Source organism: Carettochelys insculpta, chromosome 6 (genome assembly GCF_033958435.1).
Source record: "Carettochelys insculpta isolate YL-2023 chromosome 6, ASM3395843v1, whole genome shotgun sequence".
NCBI classification, from domain to species: Eukaryota; Metazoa; Chordata; order Testudines; family Carettochelyidae; genus Carettochelys; species Carettochelys insculpta.
Genome location: NC_134142.1, coordinates 39,475,653 through 39,501,547, shown reverse-complemented (window position 1 = coordinate 39,501,547; position 25,895 = coordinate 39,475,653). Strand labels below are relative to the sequence as shown.

General features: G+C 44.0%; 2 protein-coding genes across 8 annotated transcripts in view; both read right to left on the bottom strand.

The window, feature by feature from the left end:
* Nucleotides 1-14,993, bottom strand: DIO2 (iodothyronine deiodinase 2). Of its 2 annotated transcripts, none has more exons than XM_074996692.1 (2): nt 13,929-14,167; nt 1-592 (listed from the first exon to the last, which is right to left on the bottom strand). In XM_074996692.1, the coding sequence occupies exons 1-2, from the start codon at nt 14,148-14,150 to the stop codon at nt 8-10; spliced, it is 807 nt and encodes a 268-aa protein (XP_074852793.1). In that variant the 5' UTR covers nt 14,151-14,167; the 3' UTR covers nt 1-7. The 2 variants fall into 2 exon arrangements, with proteins under 2 accessions (XP_074852793.1, XP_074852794.1); XM_074996693.1 differs by having other exon boundaries at nt 20-592; nt 13,929-14,993.
* LOC142014309 (uncharacterized) overlaps nt 1-25,895 on the bottom strand; it is a 215,985-nt gene that overhangs the window by 171,528 nt on the left and 18,562 nt on the right. The gene's annotated exons all lie outside the window — the stretch shown is intronic.

Below are 25,895 nucleotides of genomic sequence, written 5' to 3'. Positions count from 1 at the left end.
GCTGGGCTTAGGCTGGATTTCATCTCTTGCTGAAGTTTTGGTCCAGCCAAAACCGGACTTCCTGGAGGTTGTAGAAAAAGGGGCCCTTGCCCCCCAGGTAGGCAATTTTCTGTCTCTGTACGATGCATACTCGCTCAAAGGAGACTCCATAGGCCACATTAGCATTATTGTCCATGCAGTCAGCCACCACTTGGCACTGGGGTGGCAAGGAAAACCGCTCCAGGAGCTGGTGTGCGGCAGCACATCGATCTTCTTGGTTTCTGTGCTTCCTTACCTCAAATGAGGAGGAAGAGATTCCAGGGGCGGCCCAGCCGTCCGATGGGTGAGCTTCGTCGATGTAGACCAACAGGAAGTCAGCCACACCTGAGAACTCCTCCACCAGCTTGCTGAAGGCCGACAGCTGGTTTGTAAATGGGGGTCAGGTGGCTGAGCCAAAGTTGACCACTAGTGGGCGCTCTGACTTTGCAAAGTCCAGAAGGTGGCACTTGGTTCCATATTTCCCACCGACACTTTTCCTCCTGCCATTACTGCTCCCACTGCCATTAGCCACATGGATGACACTGGAGTTTGGGGCTTCTCCACCCAATTTCACCTGATGAGAAAACACATAAAGACATGATGAGTTACTGTGACTTGCTTCCAACTTGTCCTTCATGTTCACTCCAACAAAACAAACAAACAGTCAGCTGCTCAAACAACACAGTGTGTTCCCTACCCGGAAAATGCTTCCGGGATCCTGGCTGAAGCAAACTTTCTACAGTGTCCCGCTACTTGTTTCCCTTGAAGACGCAGGAAAAGAGAAGAATGTGCAGCAGAAGGAAAGAAGAGTGTGCCTAGTGGTTGAAGCAGGTAGATGGTAGGTAGCATTCATGGCTCTGTCACTAGATCTGACTCTAACTCAATGTGTGATAGTACACAAATCTCCCCACCTACAAAACAGAAATAATATGTATGTATCACACAAGGATTGACTAAAGTCTGCAAGATGCTCTGAGGTTCACAGGTAAGAGATGATATGAAATTATGAAGTAATTAATAAACAATAAAGTATAAGTAACCTATAAAAATTCTAAGTAACTATATATGATAAATATTGTCACTGCAACTCCAGCACATCTCTCCTTAGCATCAAGCTCTATAATAATGTAATTGTTTTTTTTATTTCCCTGCTAATTTCTCTCTCTTTGCATCTCCTGCCTCTCTCATGATGTTCAGAAATAAATGCTGTTTGGATTGAAATCACATAGGGCCAAACCCTGAGGCTGCCATCCAGGCTGTATTTAGAAATTACTATTCTACTGAACTTAGTAGGAGTTTCAATTCATTAAGTAAGAACTCACTAAGGACTTCTGAATTTGGCCCACAGAGGTCATCTCAAATTCCATTACCAAGGATTGCCTCCTGAAAAGCCAGAACCAGTAGGAACCAGAACTGAGAGAAGAATGCTTGATTCATGGGGGATGGGCCAGGGGAAATCGGTTCCATTATAACTAAAATCCAGCAATAAGCATGTTGTCGATACTGGGATTTAAATCACTTCACCTGAAACCTAACTGTCCCTGATGGACATGTGATTATTCATGGCTCAGTTCCACATTTTCAAAGGTGATTGACACAGAACTGTTCTTCCTTTCCCTTGACTCACTCCTCAAGGCCAACTGATTTTAAGGGAATTTCTTCTGTAGTGTTTGATGCCACAGGAACGTATTGCTAATTAAAGAAGTTCCCAACACACCTGTGAGGTAGATCATTTTATCTATTTTATGGAGGTATGAGCTTTGGCAAGACTTGTCAAATTCACGGGGTGATTAAACAGGAATAAACCCAAGAGGCCCAGCTCGTGAAGTTCTTTGAGCTAAACTCTATGTATTATGCCTATTATTAGTGATTAATGAGTCCCAGATAATACTTAGAACAATAAGAGAAATGACAACATAATCTTAGCTTGAATCAAGTTCAGTTGCCTTGGAAGCAAGTGAAGTTTGAAACAAGCTTGATTTTGGACTTGCTGGAACATGGATGATAGCTTCTGGTCCACTACATGGTCCCAGAAAAGCCAAGGAGCATTTACCCGAAGTTTTCAGGAGAAAAGGAACACGTTGTAGAGCAGTGTTTCCCAAATGGTGTTCTGCAGATTCCATGAAAAAATTCCATTGCAATACCTGACTCCTCTGTGGCTCTCTGCCCCGCCACCACTGAAAGAGTAGAACAAGATTTATATGGTTTAATGGCCAGCAGGGTAGCAGGAGGGATACGGCCATTAAAACAACTGAATTTAGTTCCATTATTTCAGCATCAGCAGGGCAGAGAGCTGCAGAAAGCCCCTCACTCGCCCCACTACCTGAGCATCCACATCCCTCCAGTGGGTGTGACTTGGCTCACCCCTGCCAGTGGAATACCTCCACTCCAGCCTTCTTTCCGCTGGGTGCATATGGTCGCCCGGTGAAGGCTTCTCAGCCAGCGCCATGGATGGGTTAGTCCCAGCGGCCAGTTTGAGGGTGAGAGGGGTTAAACCTGGGGATGGGGGGCAGGTTTGTGGGATGGGGGTAAAGCTTGGGGACAGGGAAGTGGATTTGGGGACAGAGGTGGGTAAAGCCTGGAGATGGGGATCAGGTTTGTTGGGCGACGGGGGTGAAGCCTGGGAATGGGGTTCCACAAAATTATTTTGAGTTTAAAAGGATTCCATGGCCAAATAAAATTGGGAAACACTGCTGTGGAGATTAGAGTGAAGATAGGAATCATCCTATTGGGCATTAGTCAGTGTGATTACAGATTCATAACAAGATTCAGAAGTAGGTGTTAGTGACTAAAAGTCACTACCCTGGAACGTGGCGGTCTCAGTTATACTTGGTGAGCAAAGAACCACCCCTCACAAATCTCCAGTAACTGGCACCTTCTTCAGCAATAATACTAATCTGCTCTCTCATTCACAGAGATGCTCACTTCGGAGGACAGCTGAAGTGCGCTGTGGAGAAAGTTTGCTATGTGATTACCTATGCTGTACGCTGTGTGAGGATAAATAGTGAAGCAGAGTCTCCACTGCAGTGTGTTGATCCGATCAAGCAGCAGAAATAACAGAATGTGATTTATTATTTATTACTCATAATTAAGCTCTTGGACTTCAAATATTCAAGAGCAAGTCTCAAAAAAGGGGGAAAAAGAAGGAAAATCAGTAACTAAACATGACAAATGAACAGAGTTGGTCAGTAAACAGTAGACAGTAGGGGAAGAGGGGGCAAAGGAGGCAATTACTTAGGGCCCTGGTGGATTTAACGGGGTCCCAGGGCTGCTGCTGCCATGGGGGCTGCTGCTGTAGGCCTGCCCAGGTCCCAGGCTCTTTTAAATAGTGCTGCTGTAGCAGCATGGTAGGACTGTGGGGAGCCCTGGAGCTGGGATCTCCAGAGCTGCAGGGTGGGCGCGGGAGCCCAGAGGTTGTAATTCTGGGAGTGAGCAGGGAGGGGAGAGTCAGTGGGAACAGAGGTGGGGAAAGCTGAGAAGAGAATTCACATAGGGCCAAGCCAAGAGAAGTGGGGAGCTAAGCTGCAGTAAATCTGGGCGTGGGACTGCAGGGAGCGAAGGCTGAGGGGGCAAAGGAACTGAGCCGGGAAGGGAAAAGAACAGAGGGATGGGGCAAGGGTAGGCAGGAATGCCTGGGAGAAAGGAGCTGACTGGAGGAAGGAGGGCACAGGACCACTGAGGGGCAAAGTTGGGAGAGGGGAGAGAGAGAGAGAAGGTGCTGAACTTATCACAAGAAACACTAGGGGGCAGAGCTGTGACGTAGGTGGCGGAGAGTGGAAGGAGAGTGGGAAGGGCCTCTCCCAACTGGTGGGGGATGGGGCTGTGACTGACCTGAGGGATCTCTGACTAAGGGGTGGTGCTCACGGTATCCCTGGGCAGGGGATGGCTTGTGGCTCTGTCCAAGGGAGGGGAACAGGGGGCCCATTGAGTTTGCTGCCCTGGGGCCTGAAATTGCTGTGAGTGGGACTGTATACAGGAAAATTTTAGCAACAGTTTTCCAGTATTTCTCAGGAAAAATATTGTGAACAATTTTTTTCTGACTAGCTTAATATTCACCAGTAAATTTGAGGAAAACCACAGTCTACTTATGAACAATATGTGGAGAGAAAGAGGCTAAATTCACTGAGTAAATTCCTCTTTCCCAATGCTTCATTCAACTCTTCCAAATGCCACTCTCACTCCATAGCGTCTCTAAACCCGAGAGCATGGGTGTCCAACCTTTTGGCTTGCCTGGGCTGCACTGAGTGAAGAGGAATTGTCTTGGGCCGCAAATAAAATATATAATATAGTTAATGTATATAAATCACATAATAATGTTAAAAGTTTATGATCTTGTGAGGCCGCATTACTAGCTGTCCAGGGCCGCACGCGGCCCGCGGGCTGCGGGTTGGACACGCCTGCCCTAGAGGAAAAAACACAAGTGCTTCAATTGGTCATTAGTATAGTAGTGCTCTTACGTATTACTTCACACTGGTGCCAAGGGTAGTTCCTCTACGTGATTGTGCTCCAACAATGCAAGGGTATTCTCTGTCCCTCCAAGAGGCTGAATGTTCCTCACAAACCAAAAAGAGGAGGTTTGGAGACAAAATAAGACATGGTTCCATGACACCATGTAGACTAAAAAGCAGCCAAGATACCTCCTGGTGTAGTTAATCCAATTTCATTTCCCACAGCCGCAAGAAAGTTTCATGGCCATGGGTTACCTACCATGTTAATCTTTGCTTTGAGGAGAGCTTGTGTTTGCTGCTTTTTCCTTTAATGAGACATGCTTGCCAAGCAGGCATTCACCAAGGCATTTTCTGCTCCTGCAAAGGAGTAATTAGGTCGGTGCCTCGTTCCATGCCTGTGTCAGTCCCTCCAAAAATCTAACCCAGCCCAATCATTAATGCTTAAACACCAGCAGCAGCATCTCTGCTAATTGGTCTTGATGAAGTTTTGACGTCCCCAAAGGGCCTCTTCATTTCACCAGGCTCAGGAAAAGAATTGATACAGGATGACAATATTGTCCTCACTGATCATCTGCATTGAGGGGCTTTTCTGTTCTCATTGTTGTTGTTATGTACTATAGGAAAGGCAAAACAAGCTATTGGAAGAAAACCTGGCACAACAATGCCTACCAAACAAGCCACAATATTCAGCCAAATTGTTTTTGAAATCTTACACAAAAGCTGGCAAAAGATATGTTCTAAGGAACAAACTAACAGCACTTCTCTCACATGCAATAACTCTGGCTCCAGCATTTCTATAATCATGCACTTCAGCATTCACAATTTAGTCACTTAAGGATGGCCTTTTTGGTCCTAAGCGGAGGTGGATGTTTCCACTTTCAGAAGAGGAGAGCGTGCTAGCTTATTAACTGTGAACTCCTCAAAATCTCACCATTTTCACAAGTAACAGGATCTCCTTGCCCCAAAGCAATAGCTTGTTCTGTTAGCGCTTAAGGCCAATCCTGCATTCATTTGACTGCTCTGATACTGGGCATTTCATGCTGGAGCTCTGTGCTTAGTAGAAAAGGGGAGCACCGTTAGTCCTGCTTCAACATGTAGTCTGTAAAATGGAGGGCTTGGGGGGAAGAGAAAAAAGGTGAATTCACAAAGCACGAGCTGGAAACAGAACATACTACTAACTTGTTGTACACTTTTCACAAAGCCTGGGAAAGGCCCTCTGAACAAAAAACCCCACCTCCTCATCGACTTCCTTTTCACTTTGCTTTGCTTATTATCAGATCTAACACATCCCTTTTGGGACCTTATGCACTGAAAAATTGCTTCCATTCTCCACTTCAGGGATTTTCAACTTGGCAGGATCAGCAGACTGGCAGCTCCCTAAGAAAACAGGTGTTGCATGATAATGAGGAGGCTGCAGTATTAGCCATTTAAATAAGACACTGTATAAGAGATTGGACCCCAGGTGTGCATAGAACCCTCTGAGTTCTTAACTCCCTTTCAAGTTCTCTTTGCTTTGATTATATTCACTAATGCTATGTCCATACTAGGCAGGTGAGTCAAACACAGGCATGTAATTCTAGCTATGCCAATTGCATAGCTAGAATTGATGTATCTGCAATAGACTTACCAGACCATCCTCACTGAAGAAGGTTGACGGGAGAGTTTCTCCCATTGACCTCCCTTACTCCTTGCGATAATCAAGGAGTACTGGGGTTGACTGCTGATCTCTGATGGGACAGGTGAAATTGACCTTACCAGGCACACAAAACTGAACCCTGGAAGATGGACCCTGAGTGGGTTGATCTTACAAGGTAATGTAGGCATGGCCTAAAAAGCAGCCCCAGAAGAGACTGTCATTTCTCAGAGCCTCATCCAGATGTTAGGCTCTGGTGGCAGGGTTATTCAAAATTAGTATTATTTGTTTTTCTACAAGACTCATAGGGCTTGTCTACACTAGCTCCCTCCTTCAAAGGGAGCATGCAAACAAGCCCACTCAGTGAATAGCTATGAGGTGCTACGCTGCATATGCAACACCTCATTAGCATAATTCTGGCCACGTGAACTTCGAAGTTGCTAACTTCGAAGGAGCAGCAAATAGTCTAGCCATGGGCACTTCAAAGTACCCGCGCAACTTCAAAGTGCCCTTACTCTGAAAACAAAGTAGCACGGGTACATTGAAGTGCCTGTGGCTAGGCTGCTTGCTGCCGCTTTGAAGTTAACAACTTCGAAGTTTGTGTGGTGAGAATTATGCTAGTGAGGTGTTGCATATGCAGTGCAGCACCTCATCGCTATTCACCAAGTGGGCCCGTTCACATGCCCCCTTCGAAAGAGGGCGCTAGATGAGCCCACAGTTGGGTAGGAATCCTTCAGTGCATATAAACCGCCTAAGATCCCTGCTTGGAAGAGAACACATTAATAAGCACTGTTCTTTAACCACAGGGAAGAGGATGATTTTTTCTTTTAGAACAGTGTCCACAAGAATGGGAGAAACATGGGATACTGGGTTTCATTAGTGATCTTGCTCTTTATTTAAGTGCAGGTTTGTGAGGCTGGGGGAAAATGTGGGAGAATTTAATAGGGACAGTCCTAATAAAAATCCCTGGTCAAGCCCTGCTCTCCCTAATCAGGGGCAAAATCCGTCTGTCCCATATATGGGAATGCACTGCAGGGGAATAATATGAGGAGCCCTTGCTTCCTATATAAGGATCAGGCAGAACTCCATCTCTACTATTCTAGGAGGGCACCGTGCTTCAAAGAAGGGTGGGTGTAAAGCAGGGGGTGGTGAGGCCAATGGGTGCAGTGGCCTTGTGAGTCAAACAAAGCTCTTCACTACCCCAAAAGTATGGCCTCTACCTACATGATGTGACCAAGGTATTCATTATTCTTTTTATCTGTTAATAATATTGTTTAAGAAAAGAGGAACTGAGGGAGTTCTAGCCCGAGCCCTACTGAGTTTGGGTCCCCAACACTGAAGGGAAGGTTGCATTATGATTAGTTTTAAATTTCTTTCATGTTCATTTGTAGCTGAAAATTTCAACCTAAATAATTTTGCTAGCTAATGTTTCATTTTGTAAAGCCGGTGCAGGTTTCAGGGAAACAAATATTTTTAAACGCTATGCAGTGCTTAAATTTTGAACATAAAACCATTTGGCAATTCCTTTTTAGCACATGTCTTATTTAATAAATGTCTCTTATTACCATGGAATTCAAAGAAAGTCCATTATTCTCCAGGTCAAAATAAACAAAAATGATAAGTGCATATGGGTTCAGAATACGAGGTCTTTGCTCTACTGTCTGAAAAGCCTCCCAAAGTAGCATTTTAACTCAGTGGTAGGCTGAAAAGCTGACCAATAGGAAATGTGGCACTTGCTCCTTATACTACTTTTTCAAATATTGCCTCTCTAATTTTGCAGAACACCATTGTGCAATCCATGGTGTTAGAAGCAACAATGCCCTTCCAGAAGAAATTGAGATGCAGGCCGGTGCTTCTAGGAATGAGAATAACTATTATATAGGCAAGGGTCACCGAGGGTTTGAAGGTAAGTGGTGATTTAACTGACCCTCCATCAGACCCATAGAACTGGTTTACTCTACTATTAAACCCAAAGATGGGCGAATTTCTCAGAATTGTGGTGTCTTCTCGCGAGAGTTTACTTTTGCTCAACCCTTTTTAGAGTCAGGAAAGATCTGCAAACACACTCACACTCAAAGGCTGTGTCTAGATCGCCAAGAACTTTTGGCAAAAAATATGTAAATTGCACAATGCATTTGCATATCTTTTGCCAACAGTTCTGTCGGGAGAGGCTTTTCCAACATTTGGCCCATTCCCAAGGAGGCTGAATGGCAGAAAAAAAACCCTCTTTTGAGACATCCCTTCTTCCTCATGGAACAAGGTGTACAGGGATGTCAACAGAATGCTCCTGACCATTAGATTGCTGCCAACAGATCTGCAGTCTGGACACACAGTCAACAAAATTTCTGTTGATAGCCGTTTTATTAACAAAAGCCTGCAGTCTAGACATAGCCAAAGAGCTATCAATCCACCAATCAAACTATTATGTCACTGTAGAATTGGGAGGGACAGGAAGGAAAGTCTTCGGACGTACCAAATAGTTTAGCTGCTTTGACCAAGTTTCGTTTAAAGCACAATCCAAATATAAGATTGTCCTTCAAAATTACACTGACACTGACATGTAGGATGGGAAATATTCAGTCTTGGACACATGACTGGCTTAAGACCTTACCTGATGCTACCCTTTGAGGACTAGAAATTAAAGCTATAAATCACTGGATGTGGACCTTCATAGCTTTCCAAAGGGATACCCATTCCTAAATTTGCAATGAGATTTTTCCATTGTCCTCCTACTATAAATTATTATTGCATGCAGCAGGAGCAGAAACTTGAAACAGCCTTTTGGATAGGCCATTATCACCAGAACAGATCTAGTAGCAACAATAAAAGACTTTAACATCCTCAGTGGGCAAACAATAGATACTTTGATTTATTTGTTTGCAAATGTACAGCATTCTCTTACACGGGAACATTTTGCATAAGATATTTTCCTCCACCCCACCCCCAGCAGAATAGGAACAGATGAATAATTCTCTGATGCGTGTTTGTTTGTTTTCTCGTGTACATTTATCCATGATTAGCATATTTCTTCCAACTTCCTGAATTGTGGTTCCTGATTTGAACATCTGCCAGATTAATTGTTGATAGTGACTACAGTGTTCCCTCTTTATGATTTATATAACAGCCTCCTCCTTCTCCCATGATGGGGCAGAGCTATGGGGTGTAGCGGCCTTGTGAGTCAAACATGGCTTGGCACCACCCTAATTATGGGCTGTACATACAAGATGTACATGTTGCAAAGAGAGGTTCTTTAGAACAAAGTTAACTATTATACTGGGAGTTAACAGAGTGAGCAGTCAAGGCAGAGTAGCTTCCTCTCACAGAAAGCCTAGGCAGCTTTCTTATTATCTGCACACTGCTTTCTGCTCTTAACTGTTCTGTACGATTGCTGTGTGCTGTTTAAAAACCGCTGTGCATTGTCCCACACAAGTGGTGAATGAAATGATTACTAGGAAAACGTAGATCTCTTTGTATGAATATACAGAGAATTTCTGGGTTGTTTACATTGCTTCTGAATGAGTTATATAGATCATCCCTATGAGCTACCACAAAGCACTTATTTATAAGCCTGTACGCCTCTAATCTTACAGAAATGCAGAAAGCCTGTCACAGAAGGACTGGAAGTGTTATTGGAACTATATTTAACGTTTCTGTCAGTAAAGGACATATATGCATTAGCATCATGCTAAATTCAGCTGTTTAGAGTTCAGAAAAAAAAGAGATTACAATGGTGACTAACATACTTAAAACACTTTTAGAATGACCTAAAATAGTTCTCTTATACATAAAAAATTCATAGTTTTGAGGTCCATTATTTGTGGATGTTCCAGAACCACAAGCAAGTACTTTCACAAAGATAAAGCTAGGTGTAATGTACTGTGTGCTTGTGTACATGGGAAAATTGACCAGAATAGCTCTTCCTGAACAGCTCCCCATGCTGATGCTATTCTGTAATAAAAGTCACATTATACTGGAAAAATTAGTGCACTTCCAAAACAAAGAAATTATTCAGGATTAAAATCACTTTTGTTCTAGAATAGCATCCACACAGGGAACTATTTCAGAATAGTTATTGTGGAGTAGCTTATTTCACAATAGCCATTCTCGTCAATTTCCTTGTGTAAGTAAGCCTTTTGAAAATATTTCAAAGGTTACTAATTTGTTCGGAGTGCTAGTGTGTCTAGTGGCTATAATACTGGACTGGGAGATGTCAGACCTGAGTTCTAGTCTACCATTGGTCTGATGGATGGCCTTGCACAAACCACTTTGCCTCTTTCTGACTCAGTTTCCCCCCTCTAGAATGATACCTTTGTAAAGTGCTTTCAGATTTACTGCTATAGAGCTCTACCTAATAAGTAGACAGTATTATTACTGTATGGGACTGGGTGCCCTTAGTTTCCTTCTAGGTTCTTCCATTAACTTTTTGAGTGGCTTTGGTCTGTTTCAAATCTGTACCTCAGTTTTAGCATCTATAAAATGGGGGTTACGAACTTTGCAGAGGTTTTGTGAGTTCATATTAATAAAATGCTCTGAGATGCTCATTATATATGAACTATGAAATTGCTAAGCATTATTATAAGTACTTCTGACCTGGCACCCTGGGGACCCGACAAGTGCCAAACCAGAGACCACAGGAGGTCAATATAGTCTAGCATATTACCAACACTTTCATTGCTTACAGGAAGACATATGGGGGTAAATTAGAGCTAAATAATGGAACAGAACATTGAGAGCCAGGACTGGTGGCTGTAAACAAACTTTTTGGGACCATGGGGAACTTGGCCACACCAATGATAAGCAGTCATCCAGCTAACTAAAATCATGCCAGAGCATGGATGTTGTTGGACAAGAGAGTTCTAGATTAGAGAGATTCAATCTGTACTAGTGAAAAAGGCCCTGACTGAGAAAGGCAATTAAGCATATGACTAATGCTAGGCATATATTTACATCTGATTAACACTCTCTACCCAGATGGATTTGGGAATACAGCATTTAAGTGGTTCTGATATGTGAAAATCATTTAGGACTTGTAAAAATATATGTTTGAGGAGAGGCACTTCTAGACACTCTTTAGGTTCATGGATTTAACTATCTTGCATAGTCACATTTCTTCCCCTCCCACGCAGAAGCGGCAGGAGACACCCAGTGGTTCACATGTGACCAATTCACAACACACTCCTCTTCTGTTCTCAGTATTGATCTTCTGTGTAGTGTGTCTCTTCTACAACTCAGCTCCCGTACTCACCTCTACAATAGTCAGGAATCTCCAATGTTCTTTGGGCCTCATCACTGAAGTCAACAGGAATCTTTCCAATTATATCTGTGGGTATTCAATCAGGTGCCTTGTGAAGGCACTGTGAATCTTCCTCAAATAATCACCTCTGTGGAATAATGAACTCAGCCCACCCCCATGAGACTGGGAGTAAAATACTGGTCCTGCTGGAGCTAATATAAATTTTGCCACTGAGTTCAGTGGGTCCAAGATATCACCCTACATGAGATAGTTGATGTGGTCCTAGACTGTTTAAAGACAAAATAAAAGGCATTTTATTATCATCTAAGACCTGAAATTAAAGTTGGAATTTCCTTGCTAACACCAATGAAGAGCTACCCACTCTTTCAGGTGACTCAGTGATGTCATCAGTAGTAGATGAGGAAGCACTGAATCATGAACTCAGGTCTTGGTCCCACGAAAGCTCACCTAATAAACTATTTTGCTAGTCTTTAAAGTGCTACTTGACTGTTTTTTGTTTTGATAGTGTATAGACTAGCACGGCTTCCTCTCTGTTACTATTCAGGTCTTGGTGGGTATGGAAAGAAGGAAGTAATTTAACAGCTTTGTTTTCAAGAGCATGATGCATCAATTGAATATTCATGTAACTTACTATCGAAATTAAAGAGTGTTCATGGATATAAGGTTTTTGGAGACTTTTAAACATTTCCATTCACCTACAGGAAGCTAGAGAAAGTTTGAGCTTCCTACCAATGTTAGGTGTAGTGTTCTGTAAACATAGAGGTGCTAATCACAGCTCTGCGACTGTTTTCCTCTGTACCCGTGCTCAAGTCACATGTTCATCTTTCTGTCTCACTCTGAGCAGCAAAATGGGAATAGTAACATTTATCAGTCTACTTCACAGCACCACTGAAAAGTTTATTTAATGTCTGAAGTGTTTTGGAGACTAACGGACACAAATGTTCTTTTACTTGAGCAGGTTTGGTTGCTTGACTAATTTGTATTGTGGTGAGTTAAGGGATTGATCACCGTTGGCATAGCTAATGTAATTTGTTTTATTCATTGAAAAGTATCTGCATGTGATATAGAGCTTGAAGACAGGCACTTGGTGCTATAGATCAAACTAAATCAGTAACTAAGCATCACTGTCAGCAGCTCCCTCCAGCTCAAGTTAAGAGTAAATATAGAATGCTATTGTGGAGGGGAAGTGGGAGAGGTAGCACAACAAGAAATACTTTTCAGCAGATTCATAGCTATGGTTCACAGAAGCTATAAGAGATACCTAACCTATTCATCAGATGGGTTGCTGTTTCTCAAATGAACTGAGTAGAACAGAACATTCCAATAAACAGATCACAAGACTGCAAGACAGCAAACTCTAATTTCTAATCCCAGTTTTGCTTCTTAGAGCTTGTCTAAAAGTATAGTTGGTTCACAGCAAGCCAATGTGTGAATTTACTCTGCACTAGCCTGATGCAAGCTGAGTCCACCTGGACCCTCCTGCCACATACTAAAACTTCCCCAGTGCACTTTGATGTATTTCCCTTTGAAATGAGAACAGATTACAGAGCACTAGGGAGCTTTTAGTATGTGGTAGCTGTTCCACATGGACTCTAGGAGTATAGGAAACTAGGGCAGGGTAGATTCATACCCCAGTTTGCTGCAAACCAAGTGTTTGCATAGACAAAACCTTACTTGTTGGATAATCAGGAGCAAAGTACTCAATGTCTTTGTACCTCAGTTTCCCAGTCTAGTAAGTGGGGATATTGGATACTTGCAGGGGTTTTATCCAGGCCCATTAGATAATGTTTGTGTGCCATTTGGAAAGAGCATGTGTTATATAAACAGTGTAAAATCACCCGCAGACCAAATTGCAAGTGATGAATCCTGGTCATGTGCCACTTGAGGCACATTGAACATGTGCTAAGAAGAATACCAGGCAGCTGTCTCTCAGCCAGTTACAAGTTTATTTTTAAGCTTTGTCATGCACTTATTTTCATGGGAGAAAGGGGGTTCGCTTTTTAAAGTCTCCTCACACTCTAGCAGTGCCCTCCTTCCCAGTACAAACATTAATAGATGAGCTGAATCAAAATGACACTCTCATGTCAGAGAATTATTTTTAACCTGTGCTCTGATGGGCGTTGGGATCACTGGGAGATGCTATTTAAAGACCCAATCTTTGTAGAACTTCTGAAGAAGTTGCACAGGTTAAATGGCTGTCAAATATATGTAATAACACTCAGCACTTATATAATATGTTTTCATCCCACACTCTCAAAGCACTTTGCAAAGATAAGTAGCACTGTTCACCTGGGACTGCTAGAAGACCCGAGGCAGGAACAAGTTAAATGACTTACCGTAAATTGCTCAGAGAGTCAGTGGCAAAGAAGGGCACAGACTCAAGGGCTGGTAAATCCCCATCCCCTGACCTCCTGAAGAACAGCTGTTTTCCACTCCCCCTGTGCCAAAGCAAACGCTAGCTTGGCGAAGGGCACAGAAGGGAACCGCTGTGCAGGGCGCCCAGCCCCCGATCCCGGACTGGTGGGGGGGGGGGCGCTTTTCTCAGACCTGCTCCATCCCCGTCCCACCGACCCACCTGTTTGTAGGCATCTAGGAGGAAGCTGTTCCAGACGCAGCGCAGCCCCTCCGAGGTCAGCATTCTCCGCCACTCGCCACGCGCCGCTTTGGAGCGACTCAGGAGCAGCACCATGTGCTTCAGGAGGATCACAGAGTCGTAGAGCGCAAGAAAGAGGCAATTGGAGAAAAAAACCGGCAAGATCTGCAGCGTGATCAGCAAGTCCACGCTTAATAGCCCCATCTTCCCTGCTGCTGCTCTCCAGCGGGCTCCCTTCAGCTCCCTTTTTTGCCCAGACCACTCATTCAAGAAGTAAGGTACAATGCAATCAAAGCCATTATTTAAAAATAAAATAAACTCATCAGCCCCCTCCACCTCCCGCCTCTTTCTCTCAACGGCAGCAGAAATGATGAAATGTACTCAAGCTGATCAAAAGCATAACTCAGCATGAAAGTCACTCAGCTCTGAGCAGCTTTTGTGAACTAAAACCCTTCCCTTCCCCAAGAGCCCGTTAAAAAGAGAGGCAGTTGTGCTCCTGCTTCCCTGCAGTTGTTAAATTGAAGCCGGGAGACTTCACTTCCCTCTCCTGTCCCATTGTCTCTCAGCTAATTCAAGCACTGAGCAGACCTCTAATATTTCTGTGTCACTAAAGCTGCCAGGTGCAACGCTACTTTTTTTTTTCCAAATCTTTGTACACAGATTTTCTGTTCCTCTCTTGGTGTGCCCCTGCCTCCCTCCTCTCTCTCCTATCTGTCTGTGGTGCAAAGTGCTTTCCCTCTGGAGTCCTAGCTGGCTTCCCTGAAGCCTTTTATACATTCCCTGGCTAATTGCTGCAATACAGAAATGAAACCCTAATCTTGGTAAAGATCTTGACGTCAATGTAAAAGAGGGCTTTACTTTGGCCAGGGATCCTGTGAATAGAAAAGTGAAATTCTCAAAACTTTTTTTTTTTTTGAAGAGAAAGAGGGAGGGAGGGTGGAACTTTGCTTTGTTGTTGGAAAGGAGAGGAGGGAAATCTCAACATGCTGCTGCTGGCTGCACTTAAGAAACGCTTTCAAACTTTGGAAAAAGTGTTTTCATATGACATGGAAGGTGACCCAGCCACACAGCCTTCTGGTGGTTTGTTTGTTTTTGTTTTTTTTCCCTCCCTCTGGAGACACTCCCTCCCCCTTTGCCCTTTTGTCTTTTCCAGGAAGGTGTATGAGTTGATGCATCCCTAGAAAGGGAGTATTTCTGTACATTCTCCTCCCATTGACACAATGTATATGGTGTTTTAAATATCTTTTGTTGTCTTCTCCGTATTAAAGGGAACATAAGAAAACACCCCAGACTGACTTCATCAGCTGATGTGTAAGGAGGAAAAAAGCACATGCTTTTGAGTGAGTTTTGCAAAAGTTGAAGTTCCTCACTGAAAAGGTAAGGGGCCACATCCTCAGTGGGTGTAAATCAGCATAGTACCCTTGGCTTAAAATAAGGTACATTGGCATCATGTGGCCCAGTGCTAATAACTCATTTTCAGTTCAAAATCTCTCAAAGAATTTGGTATATCTTGGAGAACTTGGGTGTGGCTTGAGAGAGAGAGAAGTGCACTTTGGAACACTATGTTAAGGAAAATGCTTTTCCTTTGTGTTGTTAATTTTTCTCTAACTATCATTTTAATATTTAAAATGCTTTCCAGATTATATTATTTTTGATTTTGTCAGTGGGTACCTTTGAGCTATTTTTAACAGGGGTCTAACCACCCCAGAGAAATACTTCCTGTATTTTATATGAGCTTTTACATTTCTAGTTTGAATTAATTTATCAGCCTTTCTGGGGGCTTACAGAAGATTCCATCACTGCACATCTCAGGGATCAAAGTTATCAGCTGAACAGTTCACCCCTCTGTTTACTAACTGCTCAGGCATATGGGTAACACCCTGTAAGTTGAATGTTTGGGCAGCTGCCCAGGAGCAATTCAAGTGTCACCCACCTGATTAGCAGAGCACCAAGAGTCTCACACAGCCAGCACATTGCTGGTGCACATTCACACATCTCTCAGGCACATGACAAAATTTATTCCACCCACAGGTATCAAAAATAGAAGGAACTCTGGGTAGCAGTAGTGAAAACCTCCTTTACCCCATTTTGCCAATGTGTTTCAACTCTCTCAGGAACAGCTTTCAGACTCATTTGCGGGGAAAGTAATATTGGGCACAAATTGTGCCACTGGGTACATGTACAGCACCCAGATAAGTCCATAGGCTCCCCCACCCCACATGCTCACTGGTTACTCTCTGTTTCTATTTCAAATGCTGAAATCTTCCGGGGCTAAGCTCAGATTTTCCTTCAAAAGAAGAAAAGTCAAAATGCTGTTGGTGACATCACTCGGTTGCCATAGAAATGCTTGCAGTGTCACCGATTCAGCTTTATAACTCCAACTTGCAAAAACAAGTTATTAACAAGCATTTCTATATCCCCAAACATGTACAAGTCAGCATGTTCTTGTGGTGTGAGCTCAATGCTAGGCACAAGGGTCTCCTCAGTGCTAATCCTGGCTCTCACACTTACTGTGTTGCTGGGGGCAGTGATACATAATCTCTCTATTGCTGGCCTTTTTAAAGATGCACCATGCATCATCACACTACTAAATGCACCATCCAAAATTACACTATTCAGCCTGTGGAGGACCCCATTGTCTGCAACCTTTCTTTATTCTGCCCAATAGCATTAGGAATGAGATTTGGAGGGGCACCAGGTCAATTGTCAAGCATCATTACTGGGAAGGGTTTGCAGACAGCGCTAAACATAGGTGACTTGCGGTAGCATTTGGAAGGTTCACCGCCTCTTGTACCCCTGACAAATTTTAATTGCTAAATGGAGTACCTCCTCATACTCCTTCCCTGCACCACATTCCTTTCTGCCCCCCTTCCCGGCCAGCCACCCCTCACAGGTGCAGTCACCTATGGCTCTAAAGTCAGCCTGGCTTGGGCTTTTCCTGTTGCTGTGCGCTAAAGATGTTCATAGGTAGGGACATGAACTGAGAACACCCTGCATCCTGTGATCCCTCAGCCATACCCTCACCTACTGGCTGAGTGCAATTGTCCTTGTGGTTTATGGGTGGAGAGGACATCTGTCAGATAGCAAGACTCTAGTTCCTTAAGGACCTCTAAAATGGAGCAAGGTTGAATAGGAAGCCAACCAAGCAGGGCCGTGAAATGTGTTTGCTAATCTTTTTTGCTTAGGAGACAGACTAAGGCAAGTTGTAATTAGCTGGGGCTTCCGGGTAGCCCTCACCTTCAGCCCAGATAGCATGTGCTGCAAAACTCTGATTAGGAGGGAGGTGACAAATGTATGAATGACTGTGACCACCTGTTCTGAATGAAGCAATTTTGACTAGATGGAGATAGTAGAAGGTACTTCTTGACACTGTGGGTCCGTGTTCTTAGGAGCAGCGATGAGACCAGCAGAACACAAAGACTGCCCCTCACCTTGACAGTCTGAGGTGAAATGCCCTCAGTAAATAATTAGCTCAATATCCCCACCTGCTTCTTAAAGTGTTTCACTCTTCTTACCAACCTCAGCTCTCTGTTCCCTGGCCTGAGCCTCAGTTTTCTGCCATTCACCCATGTCCTTGTTTCTGTCAGGCACAGCAACAGCTGAGGACTAGCATTGCTTGTATCTACTGAGAAACAGGTTTGCAAATGGTTATCTTCAGTATCACATTAGTAATATGGACCTGTGACATCTCACTACGTCCCCTAGAGATCTCCCATCAAGTTGAAAAGGAGAGAAGACAAACCTGCAGACCTCAGCCTTGAAGAACTCATTTAAAAGGACCAATTTCTCTTTTGGATTTGAGTCTCTGAAAAGAAAGATGACCTCTGACTGAAGTTCTAGCTTAAGACTTGTGAGACCATAGTTCAATTCTGCTTTGCTGCAGACTTGCTACATGACCTTAGGCAAGTCATCTAGCCTCTGTGCGCCCATTCTGCTACCTATAAAACAGGGATAAATAATATTTCCCCCCCTGACAGGCTTGTTGTGAGCTGCGTGGATATGACAGCATGGGGAAACATAAAAATGCCACAGCAGGATTTGTGTAAGAGGAATGAGCAGAGCCAACATAGTGCACTCCAACTGGGTCTGTTACATGGATAAACAGTAGTGTAGAGGTCTGTGCTTTAATTGCCACAGAAAGATCACATGTCAAAACCCCATCTTCATGCCCTATTGTGGTTTGAACCCCAATAGCAATGACAACAATTACGTTTGTTCCCCACAACTTTGTCTAACTTGCCCAGGCACCAGAGGTTGGAGATAGAATGATTGCTGCTGAGATAATTGACATCAACTGTGTGTTTCTTTGAGAGTTAGCTGAATTATTACTAATGGCAGGGTAGCTGCTAGAGCCCTTTCTCTGACAGAGGTCTATACTGGCTTCCTGCAGCTTAAAAGGAGAAGGCCCTGCTTTACATGTCCAGAACCCTTCACTGCTTTCATGGCCTCCATTTTTGAGATAAGGATGAACCATCTATCTAGACTGTTATTCAGTGATTCTCCTCATCTGGTCACCTACATGAAAGAACCTTGAGTTCCATCAACAAACTTAAACTAATTTTGAAATGGTTCTGCAAGGGCCTGAGGAACCTAAGTCAGAACAATGTACAGCAATCAGTTTATCTTTTCCACCCAGAAAGACAAGAACTACTCACAGCAAGAGATACCCAGCTCTGCCGCTATGGCTTTGCTCATGGCTGGTGTACATAGACTTTCTGCAGAGCAGCCACTCTGCTTGATCTGCAGCAACAAAGAGGGACATTTTGGAGATGGAGACTGGCCAGTAGGCTCACAAACTCTGAGGTTCTTCTGGCCTCAACCCCAAAGTTGGCCCCCCAGCACTCCTACAGCCTGGCAACTTGAAGTATCATCCCTGGAGAGGCTATGCAGCAAGATTGCAATAGAGAGGGATTTGCCTACCCTCCCTTTGGCTTTCCCTTCCCATGTACACAACCTTCTTACTCATGTTTTACACAAGTACAGGAATTTGGTCTCTTGGTATGTCCCCGTTTTTCTTTGCTACTGATAGAAAACCTCTTAGCACCTTATTACCAATCCTCTTGCCACAAGGATTATGAGGATGCTGATTGCTTGTCTGTCTCCGAATTCTGGTTGGGTAAAGCAACAGATTTTGTGGGAGAAGGGATTTTATATATATAAGAGCAAACTATAGTGATTTTGGCACAGGTGAAAGGTGCTGACTTGATGGTCTTGGCACTGAGCTCCTCTATTCATGTGCACTGAGTTCAGTACAGGCATCAGGAATTCAAGCTTCCAACACACAACCTCGCATGAGTGCCTCCAGCCTCGCCTGGCCAGAAAACAGCTAGAGCTGTGAGGGGAGTTCAGTCTCAATGGCTCACTCAGTCCTCAGGCTCTCTGAGGATGCAGTTGACGTCAATTTTATGATGCAGATATTTTGTCCAGAAGGAACAGAAATGAGACAGTATTTAAAATGCATCATAAGCAAAAGAGGTCCAATTTTAAGAGTGCCTTTGGTCTGGATAGGGAACATTAAAAGTTCTACAACCTGCCAAGTGAGTCCCAAATCCTCATCGCTAGAGCTGGGCCTGCCAGGAATCAGGACAGATTTTACAATCCAGCTTTCAAATGGATTTACAAAGCACAGGTAGAAGAGCACTGGGCTTGCCCTACAGAGGTCTGCTTGGAAGCTGCCACATTTCATTTGGATCAAGGAAGGAAAACTGTGGATGCAGTGATGAATTGGAAATTGATTGGTGAAAGAAGAGGCTGAAAAAAGTGGCAAGCACAGGTTTCATAGAACCATAGAGTTCAGTGCTGCAAGGGACCATCAGATGATCTAGTCTGACCCTTTGTATATTATGGGGTACCAGCACCAACTAGGCCCACCCCACTAAACCCAACAATTGAAAATAAATCAAAGTATTACAGCCCACAGATCATAGAACAAGAATGTAAGTTTCAGAGTAAGTATGCAGACAAGGTAAAGCAGTTATGTTGAAAAGGTAGAAGAGAATGGCTTAACAGAAAAACAGGAGAAGCCAAAGACCCATCAGATTACAGTGGCATATTACCAGATTTGCTCTTTACTTTGGGGATAAAGTCATTTCTTAGGGTTACTTTTTGGGGGGGACAGGGGAGTTTGGTGATTCTATCAATGTGCTACTTGTGTCACTGTGATCTCATATGGAGCTCTACTTCTCCCTTCTGCCAATTCCCTCCCAGTGGAGCTATCCAGCAGGACCTAGATTCCCCGGGGTCACATACACATTAACAGAGCATGTCTGAGAGGACCTGATTAATCAGCACTGGTAAACTGACTCGATTATATGGCGCTGCACTCAGCAGGCTGGGCGGAACAGCACTTCCAAGCCATGAGCACCACATCAAAACAGGGTGCGCCTGAGCAGGCTAGCTGGAGCAGCACTTTTAAGCCGCCTCCCTTATATGCCCCTGGACTCAGCATGCTTGGTGGAACAACACTTCCAAGCAGACACTGATATTGTTCTGGTAGTAACCTACTTGATGAGCAAACCCTGCAGGATTTTTGTTGCTGCAGGGGTCTTTAGACTATGTACAAGGAGAATTGTTGCAAAATAAGAGATTGAAGGGGGTAAAGCAACCAGGGAAAACACCTGAAGTACCACACCAAGGGTGGGCAAAATACACCCATAGGCCAGATTCTACCCACCAAGTCTTTTAATCTGGCCCATGGCTGTCCCCTATGTCTGTGGATGGGGTGAGTTTTGGGTGCTGTCCCTGCCATCAGCAAAGTCTCCCAGCTCCCATTGGTTGGCTTGATGTGCTGCCTCTGCCCCCAGGAAAATCTTTCAGCTCCTATTGGCCAGCGCTGAGAGTAGTATGCGAAGCCCTCCTCCTTTCCAGCACAGAGAGCCACATGGAAGAGCCAGCTGGCTAGGCTGATTAGCACGGGAAGCCTGCCTGAGAGTGCTGCTGAGAAGGAGCTGCTCAGGTAAGTGCCTCCTGGCCACAGCCTGATTCTGGCACTGCATCCCACCTCCCTCCCAGATCCTACTCTTCAACACCCCTCCCCCAGGCGAGAATCCTCTGCTGCACCCCTACCCCCTCCTGGACCCTGCACCCCAATCCCCTGCCCCAGGTCACCATCCAAACCCTCATCACTCTCCTCTCCACCGCCCCAGGTCACAACTCTCTCTCAGACTCCGCATGCGATGATATAACCCTCCCTTCCAGTTAGAATCCTGGCCTGCACTGCTACCTCCTCCTGGACCCTGGACCCTACTTACCAAAACCTTGGATTTGCCCCCGCCCTCAAAAATATTGTGCGCCTCTGCTCTTGGATACTCAACCCTGGTCTATAGCAGTAATGGTAGCAGAGGCTCAGGACCCTATTTTCTAGTTGCCTAGAGTATAGGGCAGTGTTCCTGTAAGCTGACCATGCGGGTGGCCGCTCAAGAGAGATTCAAATGCTACCTAGCTGATTAGCAGAGCACCCACAGGGCCCACTGTGAGCAGCATGTATTTCTATTAGCGGTGCACATCCACACATACTTTGGTGCACATAACAAAATTTATTCTGTGAGTGGATGGTAAAAATAGAGTGCACATTGGTCTGGTGCATGCGGGAACATAGAACCAGCTAGCGACGCTATTGGGACCACTCATGAGCCAGGACTCCGGACTTGCTTTACAGTTGGCTGTGCTTGAGGTGTAGCAGGGAAGGGTGCTACACGGCCAGAGAGGCCCTTTCTACCCCCAAATTTCTAGCCCAGGGAAGACTTAGAGCCCTTTTAGAGTTTCTGGCATGCTGAATATCATCATCAGAACAGAAATCAGAAACCCAGGAGGCTGAGGTGAGAGCAAAAGGTCAGCCAATATAACTGCACAGGTGAATGCAGACTAGAGAGCCGCAAGAACAATTGTACTAGCCTGGGTGTCGGTACTTTGTGGGAGCACACCCGTTTATTTCTTTTGATATTGTGTTTTCAGGTGGCCACTGATTTCAGTGCTGTACCACACATCAAAGACTGAGCCAATATTCGCTCTCTGTCTAGGTGGGTTTTGGGAGGAGTGAGGTTCTATGTACTGTCTGTAAATATTGGAAAAGGTAGAGTTTATGCATTGTTCATTTTGCCTTTTATTATCCTGATCCATCTTCTCATTGTTCCCCATTTTAAGTTCCCCTGGTGCCTAATAAAATCCCAGTTACAGATTTATTTCTCTGGCCATTGTGATAGCTTATTTATTTATTGCTCTGACTGACACTCATCTGTATGAGACTGGGTGTTGAATATTTCCCCAAAGGATCAGGTTCTCTGTGTTCTCTGCACTAGGAGGCATTTACTTGGCTGGAGGCACCAGGTGCCCTTATAGATGAACCCAGGACCTATAATCCTGAGGAGAAAAAGGGGAAAGCAACAGTTGTGCCTTAGGGCTGAGTGAGATATGCAATTGCCATCATGACTACAGAATTCCAGGCATGTTGTACAAGTGAAAGATGGAAGCTTGCTGAAAACACAACTAGAACAAAAGAAATGAGGGTGAGGACATTTTAATGAAGAATTTAGCCAAGAAAGCCAACAATTCAAATCAATGGATGTGAAGCAGGTGAAGAACTGAACATTTCACTGCTACAATTTTCAGAAACAGAAATGGGGAAAGCAACTAACCAGCTAAAAATCAGCAAAGTGCTTGGTCAAGATCAGATCATTGCTAAACTGCTAAAAACTGACGACAGTGGTTAGTACCTGTACTGTGTTTATTGTGTGGGAGAAAGAACTGGTCCCTGGGGACCAGAACAAAGGCATGAGCTGTAAATTACCAAAGAAAGGGAACCAGTTGGTGTGAGATAAATGGCAATGAATAACATTAGTTTCAGTACCCAGGAAAATGTTCTGTGTTGTACTCTTGAACAAAATCAAATTGATCATAAGTGAACAACTGCATAATGAGCAAGCAAGCTTTAGATTGAAAGTTCTAGTGCAGGTCACCTTCTTATCCTGAGATGGTTTGTTGAGAAAGAGCTGGCTCCTACCCACAAAAGCTCATTATCTAATCAATAAATTTCTTAGTCTTTAAGGTGCTACAGGACTGCCTGTTTTTGTGAAGCTGCAGACTCACACAGCTATCCCGCTGAGACTATATATCAGAAAAGAACAGTTTTGAACTTCATAGGTTTCACCAAAGCATTCCACTGCGTGCACAGAGAGTCACTAAGGAGGAGAAAAGAAAGATAGTATTACTGAACAAGACGCTGTATGAAGATTCTTAATGCTGTGTAAAGAGAGAAAGTTGAAAGACCTATTGCTCAATATCATCACTGGAGTGTGTCAGTGATGCATCTTTTCACCTCTTCTTTTTTGCATCATGATAGATTGTATGCTGTTAAGAGCAGTATCGCGGGAAGATGTGCAAGTTGTTGAAGCAGAGGAGAACGTCAAGATCTAGATTTTGCAGATAATTATTTCTCTGTTGAGCATACATAACAATGTTGTGGAAAAGACCACTATCAATGCAAAATGGAAGCCAAAGTAGGATGAAAAATCATAAATCAAAATCAAATGAAAAACCATGAAGACTGAAAAGAGGAATAAGCAGTGACTGTGCATATGCAATGAGAGTGAATTGACAGCATCATTAATGAGTTTGTATATTTTGGAAACACAGTCCGCAATGATGGTGTGCTATAAGGAAGTGTAATCAAATATCTGGAAGGCAAATGGAACTTATGAGACAGGCAAGTATTTGGAAAAATAGGAGAATTCATGCAAGAAACAAGATAAAGTTATACCATGTCTTTACAATACCCACACTGTTATATTCTTCTGAAACTTGACAAATGCTAGAAGCTCACAATATGAAACTTTATACATCCCATCAAAGATAATGAGGAGTACACTTGGTGACTGTCAGTGGGTTGAGTAACTAACGCTGATGTGCAGAATACAGAGACAATGATTTGAGAAAGAAGGCTAAAGCAGTTTAGGCATGTTGTACGGATGTAAAAAAACCTGTGTGCCTAGAGAAGCCTTTGACTGTATGCCAGTAGGTGGAAGACAGAACTGAGGGGGACAACAGATGACATAAGAATAACATGGATGCAATGGAGTAAGAAATTTGGCATTAGACAGTTGTAGGTGAAAAGGAATAGGCTGCCTCATGTGTCAGACTGCATGGGAGCATTTTAGTTTCTAATCTATTTGTTGGCCCTTACAGTTAAAACATAATAGAGATGGCAGTGTGAGGGAGCTGGGATGGTTGCTACCTTCACAAACCCTGTTCTCTACACGTCAGAGCTGTTAAACTGGTGCCATTCATGAGCCATGTGCTCACTGTAGGAAAACAAAGCCAGCCAGTTGGCATGTGCGTGTGTGGAGAGGGGACAGTAAATAAAGTTGAATGAACAAACTTGGTGACGCAATACACGTGGGTGAGTCAGCTCTAAGTTTGGAACAATACTAACTACCCTGTCCAACTCAATAGAAAAGGTAGTTTCTTCTAAGAAAAACAGGAAGGTTTCTTTATGATTATGTTAAGGACAAAGGGATAATCACTTCAGAGGGAACTGATGACAAACCATCTGAAAGTATGGCAAGAGAGAGTGAAAGAGCTCTACAGGTTTGGATCATAGGCATGGTAACTAGACACCTCTTCCTGTATGGAGGTTCTGATTTTAGCTACCCAAGCTTGTACGGGGAACTGGGGTGGAACCTTAGACCTTCAGATCATATGACTGTCCCTGTGATCCTTGCCAACCTCTCTGTGCCCCACTATGAAAAGATAAATGTCAATCTATTCCACTCTCAGCCTTGTACTCATGCTGTTACTTAAGAGTTCACCCACATTGTCAGAGTCCAGAATCTCTGAGTTGCCCTTCCTGTCGTCCTACTGGCTTCAGTGAGCATTTCGCTTGGGTAAAGAAAACCTGTGCAACTGCCCCAAATGAGAGAATGCATCTTTTGTCTCCAATCAGGCTCCCAGGCAAGCACTGTAATCCTCAACCATCTCTGTTTAAAAGAGGGAGTCCCCATTTTCCCAGAAAAATACTGACCTTTTTTCCCACCTCAGAGCATTCCTGCTGAAAACTCACCTAATTCCATGTCTTCCAATTGAGTTTAAAGGGTGTGTGTCCTATGTCTCCTCAGGTGTTCCTCATTGTAAATTCAGATAATGGTAGACGTGGGAGACCCGATCATTTAACCCTGCCCAACCATCCTAAATCATTTGAAGCTCCACACCCTTTGTGATTTGTTTTTCTGTGCAGGACCCGATGCAGAAATTCTGACCTGCCACAAGAAAGGCTTCTCTCATTGTATTTCTGGTTGAGCCAGAAGTAGGGAGTTCCAGCAAATCCTGTTCCCTTGAGCTCTCCAGCTCTCTTTTCTCAAACCAAAGAAGCTGAACTAGTTCAGAGAAACACAGCTATTGGACTCATAGAATCATAGGGCTGGAAGGGATCTCAGGAGGTCGTCTAGTCCAGTCCCCTGCTTCAAGCAGGATCAACCCCAGCTAAGTCATCCCAGCCAGGACCTTGTCAAGCCGGGATTTAAAAACCTCTATGGATGGAGAATCCATCACCTCTCTAGGCAACACATTCCAGCACTTCACTACCCCCCTGGTGAAGTAGTTTTTGCTACTATCCAACCTACACCTCTCCCTCTTTAGCTTCAGACCATTGCTCCTTGTTCTGCTTTCTGACACCACTGAGAACAGTTTCTCACCATCCTCTTTAGAGCTCCCCTTCAGGAAGGGGAAAGCTGCTTTTAAATCACCTCTAAGTCTTCTCTTCTGTAAACTAAACAACCCCAAATCCCTCAGCCTCTCCTCATAGGTCATGTGCTCCAGCCCCTTAATCATTTTTGTTGCCCTCCACTGAACCTGCTCCAGCAGATCCACATCCTTTTTATACTGGGGGACCCAAAACTGGACGCAATATTTCAAATGCCAGTGCTGAATAGAGGGGAATAACCATTTCTCTAGATCTGC